Source organism: Glycine soja, chromosome 4 (genome assembly GCF_004193775.1).
Source record: "Glycine soja cultivar W05 chromosome 4, ASM419377v2, whole genome shotgun sequence".
NCBI lineage: Eukaryota > Viridiplantae > Streptophyta > Magnoliopsida > Fabales > Fabaceae > Glycine > Glycine soja.
The window spans coordinates 19,403,187-19,416,653 of NC_041005.1; the positions used below are offsets into that span (position 1 = coordinate 19,403,187).

General features: G+C 35.8%; 1 protein-coding gene across 1 annotated transcript; it reads left to right on the forward strand.

The window, feature by feature from the left end:
• Positions 1-341: 341 nt before the first annotated feature.
• Positions 342-1,084, forward strand: LOC114409491 (putative calcium-binding protein CML19). Its single transcript, XM_028372973.1, has one exon. It carries the CDS (start codon positions 458-460, stop codon positions 881-883), a length of 426 nt encoding a protein of 141 aa, XP_028228774.1. The 5' UTR covers positions 342-457; the 3' UTR covers positions 884-1,084.
• The last annotated feature ends 12,383 nt before the right edge of the window (positions 1,085-13,467 follow it).

A 13,467-nucleotide genomic window follows, 5' to 3' on the forward strand; every position in this document is an offset into this window, starting at 1 on the left:
TACTGCTGTTAGATAAAACAATATGCATGTAACGTACAAGGCTTCCAGCACACATTTATTAGGAGAAGACGAAAACATAAAAATGTTTCAGAATTTATTAAATAGCCTAAAGAAAATTCTCAAGAAAAGAAAAAAAGGAATGATTAAAATATTCCTATACCAAAATTGACTTTTGTATTGTATTGCATTTATACCTGGTAAAGCGGTACTAACACGTCTTTGATTTCGTTATTCCGTTTTCATCTGACGCTGTCCTTTGGGCGCGTTAAGCCCGTTTCCTTTCTCCTTCGTACCTCGTATCTTGAACTTTCCGATACCATTACATAACCCGACATATAAATTCATCACCCCCACAAGATGTTACAGACAATTAGCTCACGACCACGCACCTACATAACTAAATAATCTTATGCATAACAATTTCACAAGTGTTATTTTGCGTTAATTTTCTTCAGTTATGAGGGTGAACACAGAGTTTGAGCGTGTTCTTAAGTATTTTGATGAGGATGGGGATGGTAAGATTTCCCCATCTGAGCTCAGGAACCGGCTAGGCATGATGGGTGGTGTGTTATTGTTCAAAGACGCTGAAAAGTTGATTGAGGAATTGGATTCTGACGGTGATGGGTTTTTGAGTTTGGAAGATTTTGTGAAGATAATGGAGGCAGCAGGGGAAGAAGAGAAGTTGAAGGATTTGGCAGAGGCTTTTGAGATGTACCATGACTCTGAAATGTTTGGGTTTATAACACCCAAAAGCTTGCAAAAGATGCTAGGTAGGTTAGGAGAATCAAAATCCATGGAGCAATGCACAGCTATGATTGGCCACTTTGATTTGAATGGAGATGGCCTGCTTAGCTTTGATGAATTTAGAGTCATGATGCAGTGATGATTATTTATTTATTTGATTTAATTGGGGATGGTTGGATTTCATTCATTTGTTTGTATATATTTTTAGTCTCTACATCCCCTGTTAGGCTTTTGTAAGATTCAGTGAGGCTGATTTGCTGAGCTTTATAAGCTACATATATTATTTGGACACGATATTCTCTGCTACTTTTGATTTGTAATCTGATTTTTTGGACATTTACACTGTATAAACATCTTATTAACACTTTTATTTATTTATTTTTATCCTTTTCTAACGTATCAAATAAAATTAACAAATTAACATTTATTGATAAAAAAATGTTAATAATTTATATCTTATTTCTTTACATTTACTTAATTAAAAGGATGCTAGTAAATATCTAAGAATGTTTGTAAGCACGGTTAATAAAAATTAATCAAATTTTTCAACCAGTAAAAATATTACAAACTACATGAGAGTGTTTGCTAAACATGAGTAATGCCAAGGGGTTTGATGGACCTTTCATCATGAATTAGTCACATCACTTGTTGAGGTTTTCTATTGGATGTATTTTGTATTCCTTTGTACATAGGATTTTATGCTCTCAAGTGCTACTAGATTAGACAATTAAGATTGAGAGACTAATTGGGTTATTAATGTTAAACAACAATTATTTATGAAAATTGGTCAGACTTATGGTCAATTTTCTTCAAGGTTGGGAGTGAAATTTGTTAAAGTTATTAATAAATATGATGTGTCATTATAGGACTTATAAAAAGTAATTTAAAAATTCTAAACACAAACTTTATTTTTGAGATACTTTTATTCTTAAATGATAAGATAATTTGAATAAAATCAACAACATTACCCTAGTACTCCCTTCCTTTGATTAATTTTTATAACTATTTTGAATAGTTAAATGATGTATTTAGGCATGCTCAATTTATAGATAAACTTTTCAATAAGGAGAAGAAAATAAGAAAATAAAATGAATTTAGCTTCCATAGTTAAAATAAACTTATATGCTTTAACTTTTATAGAAGTTCTCCCGTTCAATTATTCTCCAAAAACTGAGGTGATAAGTTAATTTTAACGTATGAAAAAAGCTCAACTCAATTTACCTTCTTGTTTTTTTTCTTTATAAGTGTTATGAAAATCTTTATCTAGACAAAGTTATCAATTTTGGTTAATCTAGTCTATTCCACTTGGTTTGACTCAACATATTTTTTAGTCAAACCAATTTATTAAAGGATTGGCATTTTTCTAGTCCATCCTAGCACTTAGCAAGTTGTGGGTCAAGCGAGCTGGCCCATAAGGATTTTATAAAAATTGATTGATAAAAATTGAAATAACAAATATCACACTAAAATGAGGATTGAATATTGTGTTAGATAAAATTTATAGTTTTTTTTTAAAAAAATAGAGGATTTTATAAAATAATTTTATCACATGTAAATAGAATGCTCTTAACAAGAGCGTCCAAATGTTAACAATAGATTTTCGCAAAGACAATTTTTGCAAAACTTGCGGGTCCAAAGATAAGATAGAAGTAACTAAAAATAAGCAAGTTATGACAGAAGGTAGAGTAAAAGCATAATGTTTATATTGGTTTACTCAACCTCAGTTACGTCTAATTCTCCTTCACAAATTGTAAAGGATGTCACTAATCACAATTGATTACAAACAAGTTTTTACTTTGTCATTCCTAGCTACAACTAGTATTTTCTGTCACTTCTCCCTTACCCTTAATCTCCCCCTGAGATCAAGAACACCCAAGTATTCTTTGATCACTGAGTCACTTGTGGCTTTCCAAACAACAATTTGAATGAATATAATATTCAAATCTTTCAAAGAAAGGATATTCACTTAAGCTCGAATACAATGAAATAAATTTTCTAAGCAAAGGCTAGACTTTCTAATTTGTGGTTTTGAGCATCGAATACTTTGATAGAATTTCTGCACTAGTGAATTGTGAACTTATTCTTGTGCTTTGTATTGATCCTTGGGACAGCTTTTATAGGTTTCAAAAAAAATAATCTGTTGTGGGATCTATGTCTTCCTCAAATAATTTTGTTATCAATAGCTTTTCTTTTCTGTTATGTGACAGATTGTTGAGGAGAGAGAGGGGGGGACAAAGATACAATGATTTTGCGGCTTTCTGCTCCACTACTTGTAGGAATGATTCTGTCATTGATAACATTCCATGTTGTCTTTGTCTTTCTACACTTGAAATTCAAATGTTAAACCAATTTCATACATCAAGAGGGAAAAATCAAATAATAGAATGTTCTAGTGAACGAATCAACCTCCAGATGTTTTCACGTGCATGACAATCATATAGACGTTAACTAATTGAATATAAATCATTTGTGTAAGTTAGTTGTGTCCTTTTGGACTCATAATAACACTTTGTATGTTGGTATTTATTTTAACAATATTGTTGGATGCTTGTTTAATAACAACACATTGGATGCTAAATGAATTGTTAATAAAACAAGATCCTTTTACCATTGGACGATATTGTAAGAGCATAAGGATAATGAATTTTACCATTTGAGCTTATACCAAGTATGTCGTGTTTCACTACATGTAAACCATTAGTCCTTCAACAAGCTATAGATATTTTTTTATCATCAAAATCGTGAGTATTTTGGATAGTCCAAATATATCATATTGGACCATCGAGATCTAACAAATAAATAAGGCCAACAAGCTAACCAATCCCATCATGGACCAATTTGTTTTAGGTTAGGCAATTGTTATATACACCTCACAACTTAACTACCATGTCTTCCCTTTCTATTTTTTTTCTACACAAAATACCTTTTATTAGAAAGTACTTTCTAGAAGCGGAAACATTTTAACATTCCAAAAAATATTTTCTAAAAGTGTTATAAAGTTAACATAATCTAGAAAAATATTTACTTAAATTTTAACATTATGGAAAAATGCTTTCCACAAGCAAATTTTTTGGGGGAAAAAAGAGACTAAATTTTCTTTAAGGGGACATCCTTTGCACGGTTTGGGATAGTTCATGATGGTGACGTCGTAGTCGTAAAGAACCCAGGTGATAGGTTGTGCTTCTCGCCATCTTGAAAATTTTACTTCTTAAATGAAGGAAAAACTTCATCAACAAATTGGACATGATTTTAGTGATTATTTCACTTGGAAGATTTGTCATTATTATGATTAGAGTGTAGATGCATCCATTAGATTCATACTCCTACAACAACTTCCAAAATCTCATAATTTTATTTGTTTTGCTAGAATATTTTAACACTTTCTCTTTTTAAAAGTACTTTCTAAAATGTTAAAATTTTTACATTTCTCTTAAATAAGTTTTAGTATGTGTTAATTAAAATTTTAGTATTTCAAAAAGTACTTTCTAGAAAAATAATATTTTTTAGGTAAAATAAAAATAAAGTATAATATTTTTTAGGTAAAATAAAAATAAAGTATATATTAATTTTTGTCACTAACATTTCACTGACAAATTTTGAAAAATTACACATAAATTGCTTTGTCACTATTGTTAAATTTTTCTAGTGATATTAATTTCGAATTACTTATAAATATTTCAGACTAACTATTTTGAAATATGAAAATTATATTCCTGAATAACTATTCCAAAATAAGGATAAGTAATTTGGAATATCTATTCAAAATATAGTTTTCATATTTCAAAATATTTTTTTCAGAATAGGATGACAAATCTTGTTTCCTTTTCACTTTTCTCTTTACCCTAATCTAAGTCCGCACATTTGTGTTCACCTTTTTTCCTTGTGTGGCTCACACATTCTCTTCCTTTACCCCAAACCCATTCTTGTCCCTCATGAAATCAACCCCATCCACAAACCCAAAACCGCATCAAACTTCTCCTTATCTTTTGCCTCACTTTCCAAAGGTAGAATCATTCCAATTCCTTTGAAAGCATACACAGACAAACCTATGCCATAGAAAAACACTCCGCCCCCCTCCCCCCAAATATTTTCAAATTGGTCTTATTCTTAACAAAGACAAAAACATCTTTGACCATCACGATACCCTTAGTGGAGAGATTGACAACGTCAACAAAGATGCCCAACGATGCCAAATGAGTCAATGTGCGAACAAAAATTAATCTTAATTGGAAAGGAAAGCAAGCATAGAGGAATAAAATATTGGGAGTAAAACCTAGAAAAATCATCGTTGTTATGTAGTTGGTGAGGAAGGAAAATAAGCGGAGGTGAAGATAAGGTTGCCGACGAGAATGTGATACAGCTTGGTATTTGAGGCCCAGGCAGTCCTCCAGAGAAGAGAGAGAAAAAAAAACTAGAGATCGAGGAAGAGAGTGGAAGTTCTTTCTTGCATTCCTCAAGGCTTGTTCATACATTTATAGCCACTAAGTGGTGGTTACAACAGAAACTAACGGCCTAACAGAAAGCCTAACCACTTAACAGAAAAGCCCATGAACCTACTGATTTATTATTCTTCTTTATTCCTTCTAGAATGTGCAAGCGCCTTCCTACGTACTTGCATGCCTTCATGGCTCACGTTATCACGTAGTCTTTCATATGCATGGGCGTGTTACTTTGCCTTTTGGGCCTTGCTGCTTGCACCCCTGCTCTACTATTCGTATCATTCCTGCATGCTTCAATTAACACCTTGTCCTCAAGGTGATGCATTGCTTGGAGGGTTGTCCAATCTTCCTAAGACATTTCGTCAGGATGAAGGCCTCTCCATTGGACCAGCACGAGATGCTTCGGCCCTGTATCCGAAGGAATGGTTTTGTGAGCCAAAATAGCTAATGGGGTCGAGACTGGTTAATTATCCACGGCTAATTGCGGAAGCTCCTCCATTGTTTCTGATGTAGGAGAACCTACAAAGGGTTTTAAGTTCGAACAATGGAACATTGGGTGAACTCGTGTGGTTCCAGGTAAGGCCATCTTATAAGCAACGGGTCCCATCTTTTTGGTGATCTGAAATGGCCCATAAAAACGCTTGGCAAGTTTAGAATGAACTGCACCCAAGGCTGTGGTCTGATGATATGGCCTGAGTTTAACTAAAACCCATTCGCTGATTTGAAACTCGTGATCCCTACGATGCCCGTCTGCAACAACTTTCATATGCGTTTGATCCTTGAGTAACATTTGGCCAAGTAAGGTGAATACGGCCTCTCGTTGGCTGAGCAGGTCATCAACCGCTTCCACCTTGGCCGTGCCCGTTAGATATTGAGGAAAGGTGGGAGGTTTGCAGCCAAACGTTACTTCAAAACGTGTCATTCCCATGGAAGAATGGATGGAGGTGTTATAGGACCACTCAGCTCATAACAAGAAGCGACCCCAGGAATTTGGTTTACGGTGAATGAAGGCTCTTAAGTATTGTTCAATGATCCTATTTGCCACCTCTGTTTGGCCATCTGTTTGAGGATGGTAGGCGGAACTCATTGAGTTTAGTGCCACTCAAATGAAACAAAGCCTGCCAGAATTTGCTAATGAACAGCGGGTCAGGATCAGAGACAATGCTCCTGGGCATGCCGTGGAGTTTGCCTGAGTTCCATGAAGAGCTGAGCAACGCTTTGTGCCGTATGATGGGAAGGAAGCATACCGAGGTGTAGCCTTTTCAAAAAATGATCAACAATCACAAGGATACAAGTGTTGCCGCAATATGCTAGAAGTCCCACTATGAAGTCCATGGAGAGATCCTTCCATGGCTGTGATGGAACTGGTAACGGGCATAATAAACCCCGAGGCTTGGCAGGTTCATACTTCACTAGTTGACAATCCACACAATGGGCCACAAATTTACGAGTTTCACTGCTCATTGTGCGCCACGTGAAATTTTTTGCTACACGATTCAAGGTTTTTCGAAAACCCATATGGCCTCCTGTTGGTGTTTGATGAAATTTCGTAAGCAAAGCTTTGATGAAAGTACAATATGAGGGTAACCAAATACGCCCACGATGCAAAACGAAGTTGGGCGTTAACACATGGTCAGGGTAGGCTGTTGGATTTGCGTGAACTTCCTCCCTTAAAGTGATAAATTTGTTATGCGACTGCAATTCCTTGTATAGATCTTCAAGAAACACAAAGTGAGGCATCGAGAGGATGAAAAACGAGGCACTTGGTAATTCTGAACATCGTGATAATGCATCTACAACCACGTTAGTTTTGCCCGTTCTATATTGTATAGAGTAATCAAAACCCACCAATCTTGCTAAATAGCGGTGTTGCTCTGGCGTTTGAATGGTCTGGCTCATTAATTCTTTTAAGCTTCTATGATCAGTAAAAATTACAAAGTGGTGCCCCAAAAGGTATTGCCTCCACTTCTTAACAACAGTGGTAATGGCAGCGAGTTCACGAACATAAGTGGAGGAGCTGAGCAACTTGGGGCAAAACTGCTTGCTAAAGAAAGCTATTGGATGTCTTCCTTGTGATAGCACCGCGCCCATTCCCGAGCCTGAGGCGTCTATTTCCACTACAAAGGATTTGGTGAAATCAGGAAGTGCTAATACTGGGGAATTAGTCACAACAGTCTTCAAGTTTTGGAAGGCATCTGCTGCTTCAGGAGTCCATGCGAACTCTTCTTTAGTTAACAATTGTGAGAGTGGTGCTGCCAAAGTAGCATAGATCCTTATAAATCTTCGATAAAAACCAGCGAGACCAAGGAACCCGCGGAGAGCTCACGTCGTGCGTGGCTGTGGCCACTGTTGAATGGCTTGTACCTTGTCCAGTAAGGGTTGTACTCCTTGGCCGGAGACCACGTGACCCAGATACTCGATTTGTTTCTGAGCAAAGGAACATTTGGAAAATTTAAGTGTAAACTTACCTTCCATTAAGACGTAAAATGCAATTTCCAAGTGTTCCAAGTGATCCCTGAAGGAACGACTATAAATCAAGATATCATCGAAGAAGACGATGATATACTTGCGTAGATGCGGTTGGAACAAGCGGTTCATTGTTGCCTAAAACAAAGAAGGTGTGTTACAAAGCCCAAAGGGCATTACACGAAACTCATAGTGTCTGTGGTGAGTGCGGAAGGCTGTTTTGCTTGTATCGGATTCTTTCATTAGAATCTGATGATATCCTTGCATTAGATCGAGCTTAGAAAACCATGTTGCTCCTCCAAGTTCATCTAATAATTCATCAACCGTAGGTATAGGAAAGCGATCACGCACCGTGATAGCATTCAACGCCCTATAATCCATGCAAAATCACCATGTTCCATCACGTTTCTTTACTAATAAAATCGGTGACGAAAAGAGACTTGAGTTGTGTTGTATGTGACCACTACGAAGCATCGAGGCCACTTGTCGTTCAATCTCTTGTTTTTGAAAGTATGGGTAACGGTAGGGTCTTACGTTTACCGGTGTTGAGTTAGGAAGGAGGTTGATGGAGTGGTCAGTGGCTCGTGATGGAGGAAGGTTCATTAATGGTTGGAAGAGGGAGGAATATTTGGTGAGTAAGGTTTGTATTTCCGATATCGGGTGAGTCAAGGGTAAGGGTTCGAGAGTATGAGGATCAAGTTGAATGTGAAAATAGGTAATAGTGTTACCTGTGTTTACAAGGCGTCGTAGCTGTGATGGTGATATTTGATCAATATTCGCATCACGATCACCCTTGAGCTCATTCAACTTATTATTATAAATGAATTTCATAGTGAGAGTTGCGTAGTCTGTGAGGATAGGTCCCAATGACTTGAGCCGCTGCACTCCTAGCACTACATCGGCCCCACAAATTGGAAAAACATGGAAATCAACCAAGAAAGTGTGTGCCTGAATGTGTACCGAAACCTCCAGGAAAACCTGGTTGCACTACAGCTCCTCGCCATTTCCTACTATTACCCAAAGAGTTGAAGTTGCTTGTGGTCACAAGCTTAATGTTGTAACCAACTCTTGCTGCAGGAAGTTGTGTGTGCTTCCTCCATCAATGAGAATCTGAACACGATGGTTTTCGATGAGGCTTGTGACTTGCAAGGTTTCCGGGGCTCTGTGACTTGAAAGCGCATGAAGACTTATTTGAGCTGGTGATGTCTCCTGTGGAGCCGTAAGAGCCTTTGGTGACGACGGGTTAGAATCAGAATCCTGCAGGCACTCCTCATCTTCTGTAACAAACAGGAACAAGGATGAGGTGCACTTATGTCCCCGTGAGTACTTTTCGTCACAATTAAAACATAATCCCTTCTCCCTTCAAATAACTAATTTGGTTGGGGAAAGGCGTTTGAAAGGAATGGTGGTTGTGGGAGGTTTAGCTGGTGAAGGTAGTAAGAGCGACTCAACTGGTTTGGTGACAGCCGACGATGATGAATGCGAAGGAAGGTCGTACGATGGACTAGGGGAGACTTGAACAGAAGATCGTCACCCATCTAGCATCCTTTCCTCATGCAGTCTAGCGAAGGAGACTGCCTAAACCAACGAGTGAGGCTACATAACTTGGACCTCCCGTCGAATCGCATGATTCAATCTTGACACAAAGCAGCTTAGCACAAATGGTGCTGGTAACTCGATTATACGATTAGCAAGAGCTTCAAACTCTGAGAGGTAAGAAGAGACAGTGGATCGCTGCGTCAACTTACAGAGCAAACCTGTTGGATCTTCATAGGTTGAAGATGAGAATCGTGCATGGATGGCATGTAAAAAAGCGGACCACAAAGACAATTGACCATTCTGATGCATCCATTGAAACCAGGCTAATGCTGAGCCTTCCATGTAAAAAGATGCTATGGTGAGTCTTTCATGTTTTGGAGTTGCATGATATTCGAAGAACTGCGTGATCTTGAATATCCATCCCTCTGGATCGGAGCCATTGAAACGCGGAACTTCGAGCTTCATATGGTAAGTAGGGTTCGTGGTCGTCACACCTGGAGATGGTGACGGCACTCGCGGCAACGTGTGCGCTGTCTCTAACAGAGTCATACGATGCAGAAGCTCGTCGATCTTGGAAGACATGGAAGATGAGAGTCGCACAAATGCATCTTCCCAACGATCAACATTTGCTTTTGATAGAGTAGCCTCGGCCATGGCGTGCGCAATGAAAGCACCAATGATACAACTTGGTATTCAAGGCCCAAGCAGTCCTCCTGAGAAGAGAGAGAGAGAGAGAGAGAGAAAACTAGAAATCGAGGAAGAGAGTGGAAGTTCTTTCTTGCATTCCTCTAGGCTTGTTCGTACATTTATAGCCACTAAGTGGTGGTTACAACAAAAACTAACGGCCTAACAGAAAGCCTAACCACTTAACAGAAAAGCCTATGAACCTACTGATCTATTATTCTTCTTTATTCCTTCTAGAATATGCCAACGCCTTTCTATGTACTTGCATGCCTTAATGGCTCACGTTATCACGTAGCCTTTCAGATGCATGGGCGTGTTACCTTGCCTTTTGGGCCTTGCTGCTTGCACCCTTGCTCTACTATTTGTATTAGAATGGTTTAGGGTGAGGGACGAGAACTAATTTAATGCAGACTGTGGAGGCACTCAAAGTGTTTGTTGACGGTGCGGATGATGTCATTGTTGAAGGGGAGGGGGTCAGTGGAGGTGATGGTGTAGGGTGCCTTTAAAGGGTATTTGTGTCCATTTGGGTCTTTTATGGGGGATTCAGGATGCAAAAAAGGGGCTGCAGGAAATAATTCCCCACAATTCAACTCATGCATGAGCTAATTAAGGCAGCTCAATAGACATGATGCATTTTAATGCCCATACATGTTATACTGGTTTATGAAAAAAAAGATAAAACTTAATCATTTTACCAAGCTTCTATCATGTTTAACAATGCAGAGATGTTACTTGAATAGGTTGCGTAGGGTGGTACAACTATAAGGGTTGGATTGAATACAAATAAGGGGTGCGAATTCTTTTTTATAGCTAAGTCATGGTTCTTATATTTTTCTTTTATATATTGAATTTCTTTTTTAGGTTTTGCATTTTGGTGCTTTGGTTTGATGCATGCATGTTATAATTCCAGGAAGCTAAGAAGAATTCTCGGATTGATGGTAAGTGATTTGATATTATTTATACTCTAGCCTTCTGTATAGAGAGATTGATACCGAGAAGAATATATTAATGCATACATCCATTATTTCCTTCCTGACACAAATCAGAGCATTAACATTATTATTTCTGTAGTTGCGGACAAGGTTGTGATTGATTTACATACAACTATAAAAACCAAAACCATTTTATAAAAAATATATGACAGAGACCTTTGTATTGTAATTAAGCGAAACATTTTAATTAAATAGCCAGAATCTAAGTTTTAGGTAAGAGTACTCATTACAGAGAAGTATTCCTTGGTCCTTCCTTCCCTTCACTGGATTAACTTGGCATATTTGAAACACAAATCACATTGGATTCCTTTCACTGGATGTAAAGTATACCTTTAAAAAGGATGTGCATTGAGGATTTAAAAGATGAGCCCAAGACTTCTGTTAGTGAAGTGTCTCCGATTCTTTTCAGGCAAGCTTTATGCTAATGAAGTGTCTCCAATTATTTTCAGGCAAGCTTTATGTTGATGAAATGTCTTTACATTCAAGTTCTCTCACTTTTGTTCATAAGATTTTTATTGAAATGCTTGCTACCTTGAGTTTCATCATTAACAATTTCTTGTCCTTCATTCATGATAATTTCTTCTATATATTCTCTTTTAATATATTACAATAGGCACAAATGATGTGTACAAAATTGCATAAGCAATTAGACTTGCTGGAGGAAAGATTACTTGAGAAGCTGGACCAGTATCTGGTACAAAGACAGATCACATCATGTGTGGATCCTGATGGTTGGAAAACTGTATGGCTCTATATACGGGGATTTTCAACATCATTTCCATTATGCTTGTTTATTCATTATTTCTTATAATGAAGCATTTGTGTTAAGACTAACTTGTTTTTCCCTACTCTAATGTACAGGTTTTTGTAGATAATGTTGACTTTCGTAGGTAGTTGGAGTAGTTTTTATGTGAGTCATCATGGCAATTTTGAGAGACTTGATATCAAAACTCTGGCAGAGGAAATGGTTTTCTTTGTGGATGTTTTTTGAGTCAGTGAATGTATCATATGCACTCCAATTTCTTTTTGTTTCTTTGTAGATGATGAAATAATGACTGTACAAATGACTCTAATTACAACAAATATGTTTAGCTTTATAAAATTGGACCTTTAGGATTGTATTCATTTGTTCTGTTGTGACTTTCTAATTTTCATATTAGGAGCAAGATCCTATTTCTGGACTACATTGAAGTTATTATAAAGAGACTTTTTAATTTATAAATTATTTGTTTATTATAATTTGAAATAAAATAAAAAATAGTTATTGTAAACAATCTTATAAATTTTGTGAATTTTAAATGTTATGTTAAGTAAACAATAATAATTTTGTAATGATTAAATTTAAGTGCACTATTTAATACTTTTTATATTATTTGCTTCCGAATTTCGAAATTTATAGTAAAAACGTTTCAAAAAAATAAAAAAGAAATCAGAAATTAAAAAAAGTAATAATTTTTTTTATAATGGTTGACAAAAGTGCTTCTGAATTTGAACATATTCCTTTAGCCAGCGGATACACATTACAACTAGGGTCCCTCATTTTGTAAAATGTACATATAAATACAGTGAATATGCATATATTGACCCTCTAATTTTGACTATTTGAATCTCTTTTGCTAATTTTCACTCTTTTCATAATAATAATTATTAATTTTTATTTTTTTGTATTGATTGTCCCCCTAGGTTCCTAGATTCGCCACTGCCTTCAACAATAAATTACCCGTTAGAACAAATGGGAAAAATATCATGACATCATCAAGAATAAAAATATGTGGACCTTTTGAGTTTTTACTTATCTCTGAATCTATCATTCACTTGATGGAAAATCACAAATCTTACAACCTAACTCCAATACCAAATGATTAGATAAAACTTTTGACGAAAGTATTCATTAACATAAAGACCATAAAAGTTTTAATTTCCACATACTCAAATTGGATGAAAAAGTCATAGTCTTCCATCTTTAACCCAACAAATGATAGAGTAAATTGGTTTCTCTCCCTTCTTCCAAGACACATGTAAAGATGAAAAATATTTTTATAAACTTGAGCAGAATTACATTTTTTTTTGTGGATAAGGAGAGAACGAATTTATATGAACCAATTTATATGCGGTGTTTCTTATGAGATTTATTCCCTCAAAATTATAGTTGTTACTATAATTTAAATTTCTATTAATTACCTTTTAATAATAATTATTATCTTAATTATTTTAGACCATTAATTAGGAGGTTACAAAATGTTATAACCTTCCAACATTCATCATAATTTTTAAAAAAGAAAAGATATTTATTTGCATTTATTATAAAACATAAAAATATCAATATTAATTCATGATAAAAGAGGGCAAACATTAATTTACTAATTTTTCCTTCATTTAAGTGAGAAAATAAAAATGACAAAAATATCCAAACTTTCTTTTATATATATATATATATATATATATATATATATATATATATATATAAAGGCACACACAAAATACTCACTCATCCAAGATGCACATATAAGTAAAATTTAGTGTAATATTTACCTTCAGAAGATGCTCTTATAATTACTATTATATTCTTTATATTTTATAATCAACTGGATGAAAAAAGTATA

Coding starts and splice junctions, on each gene's coding strand:
- LOC114409491 (XM_028372973.1), top strand. CDS start 458: ATGAGGGTGAACACAGAGTTTGAGCGTGTTCTTAAGTATTTTGATGAG.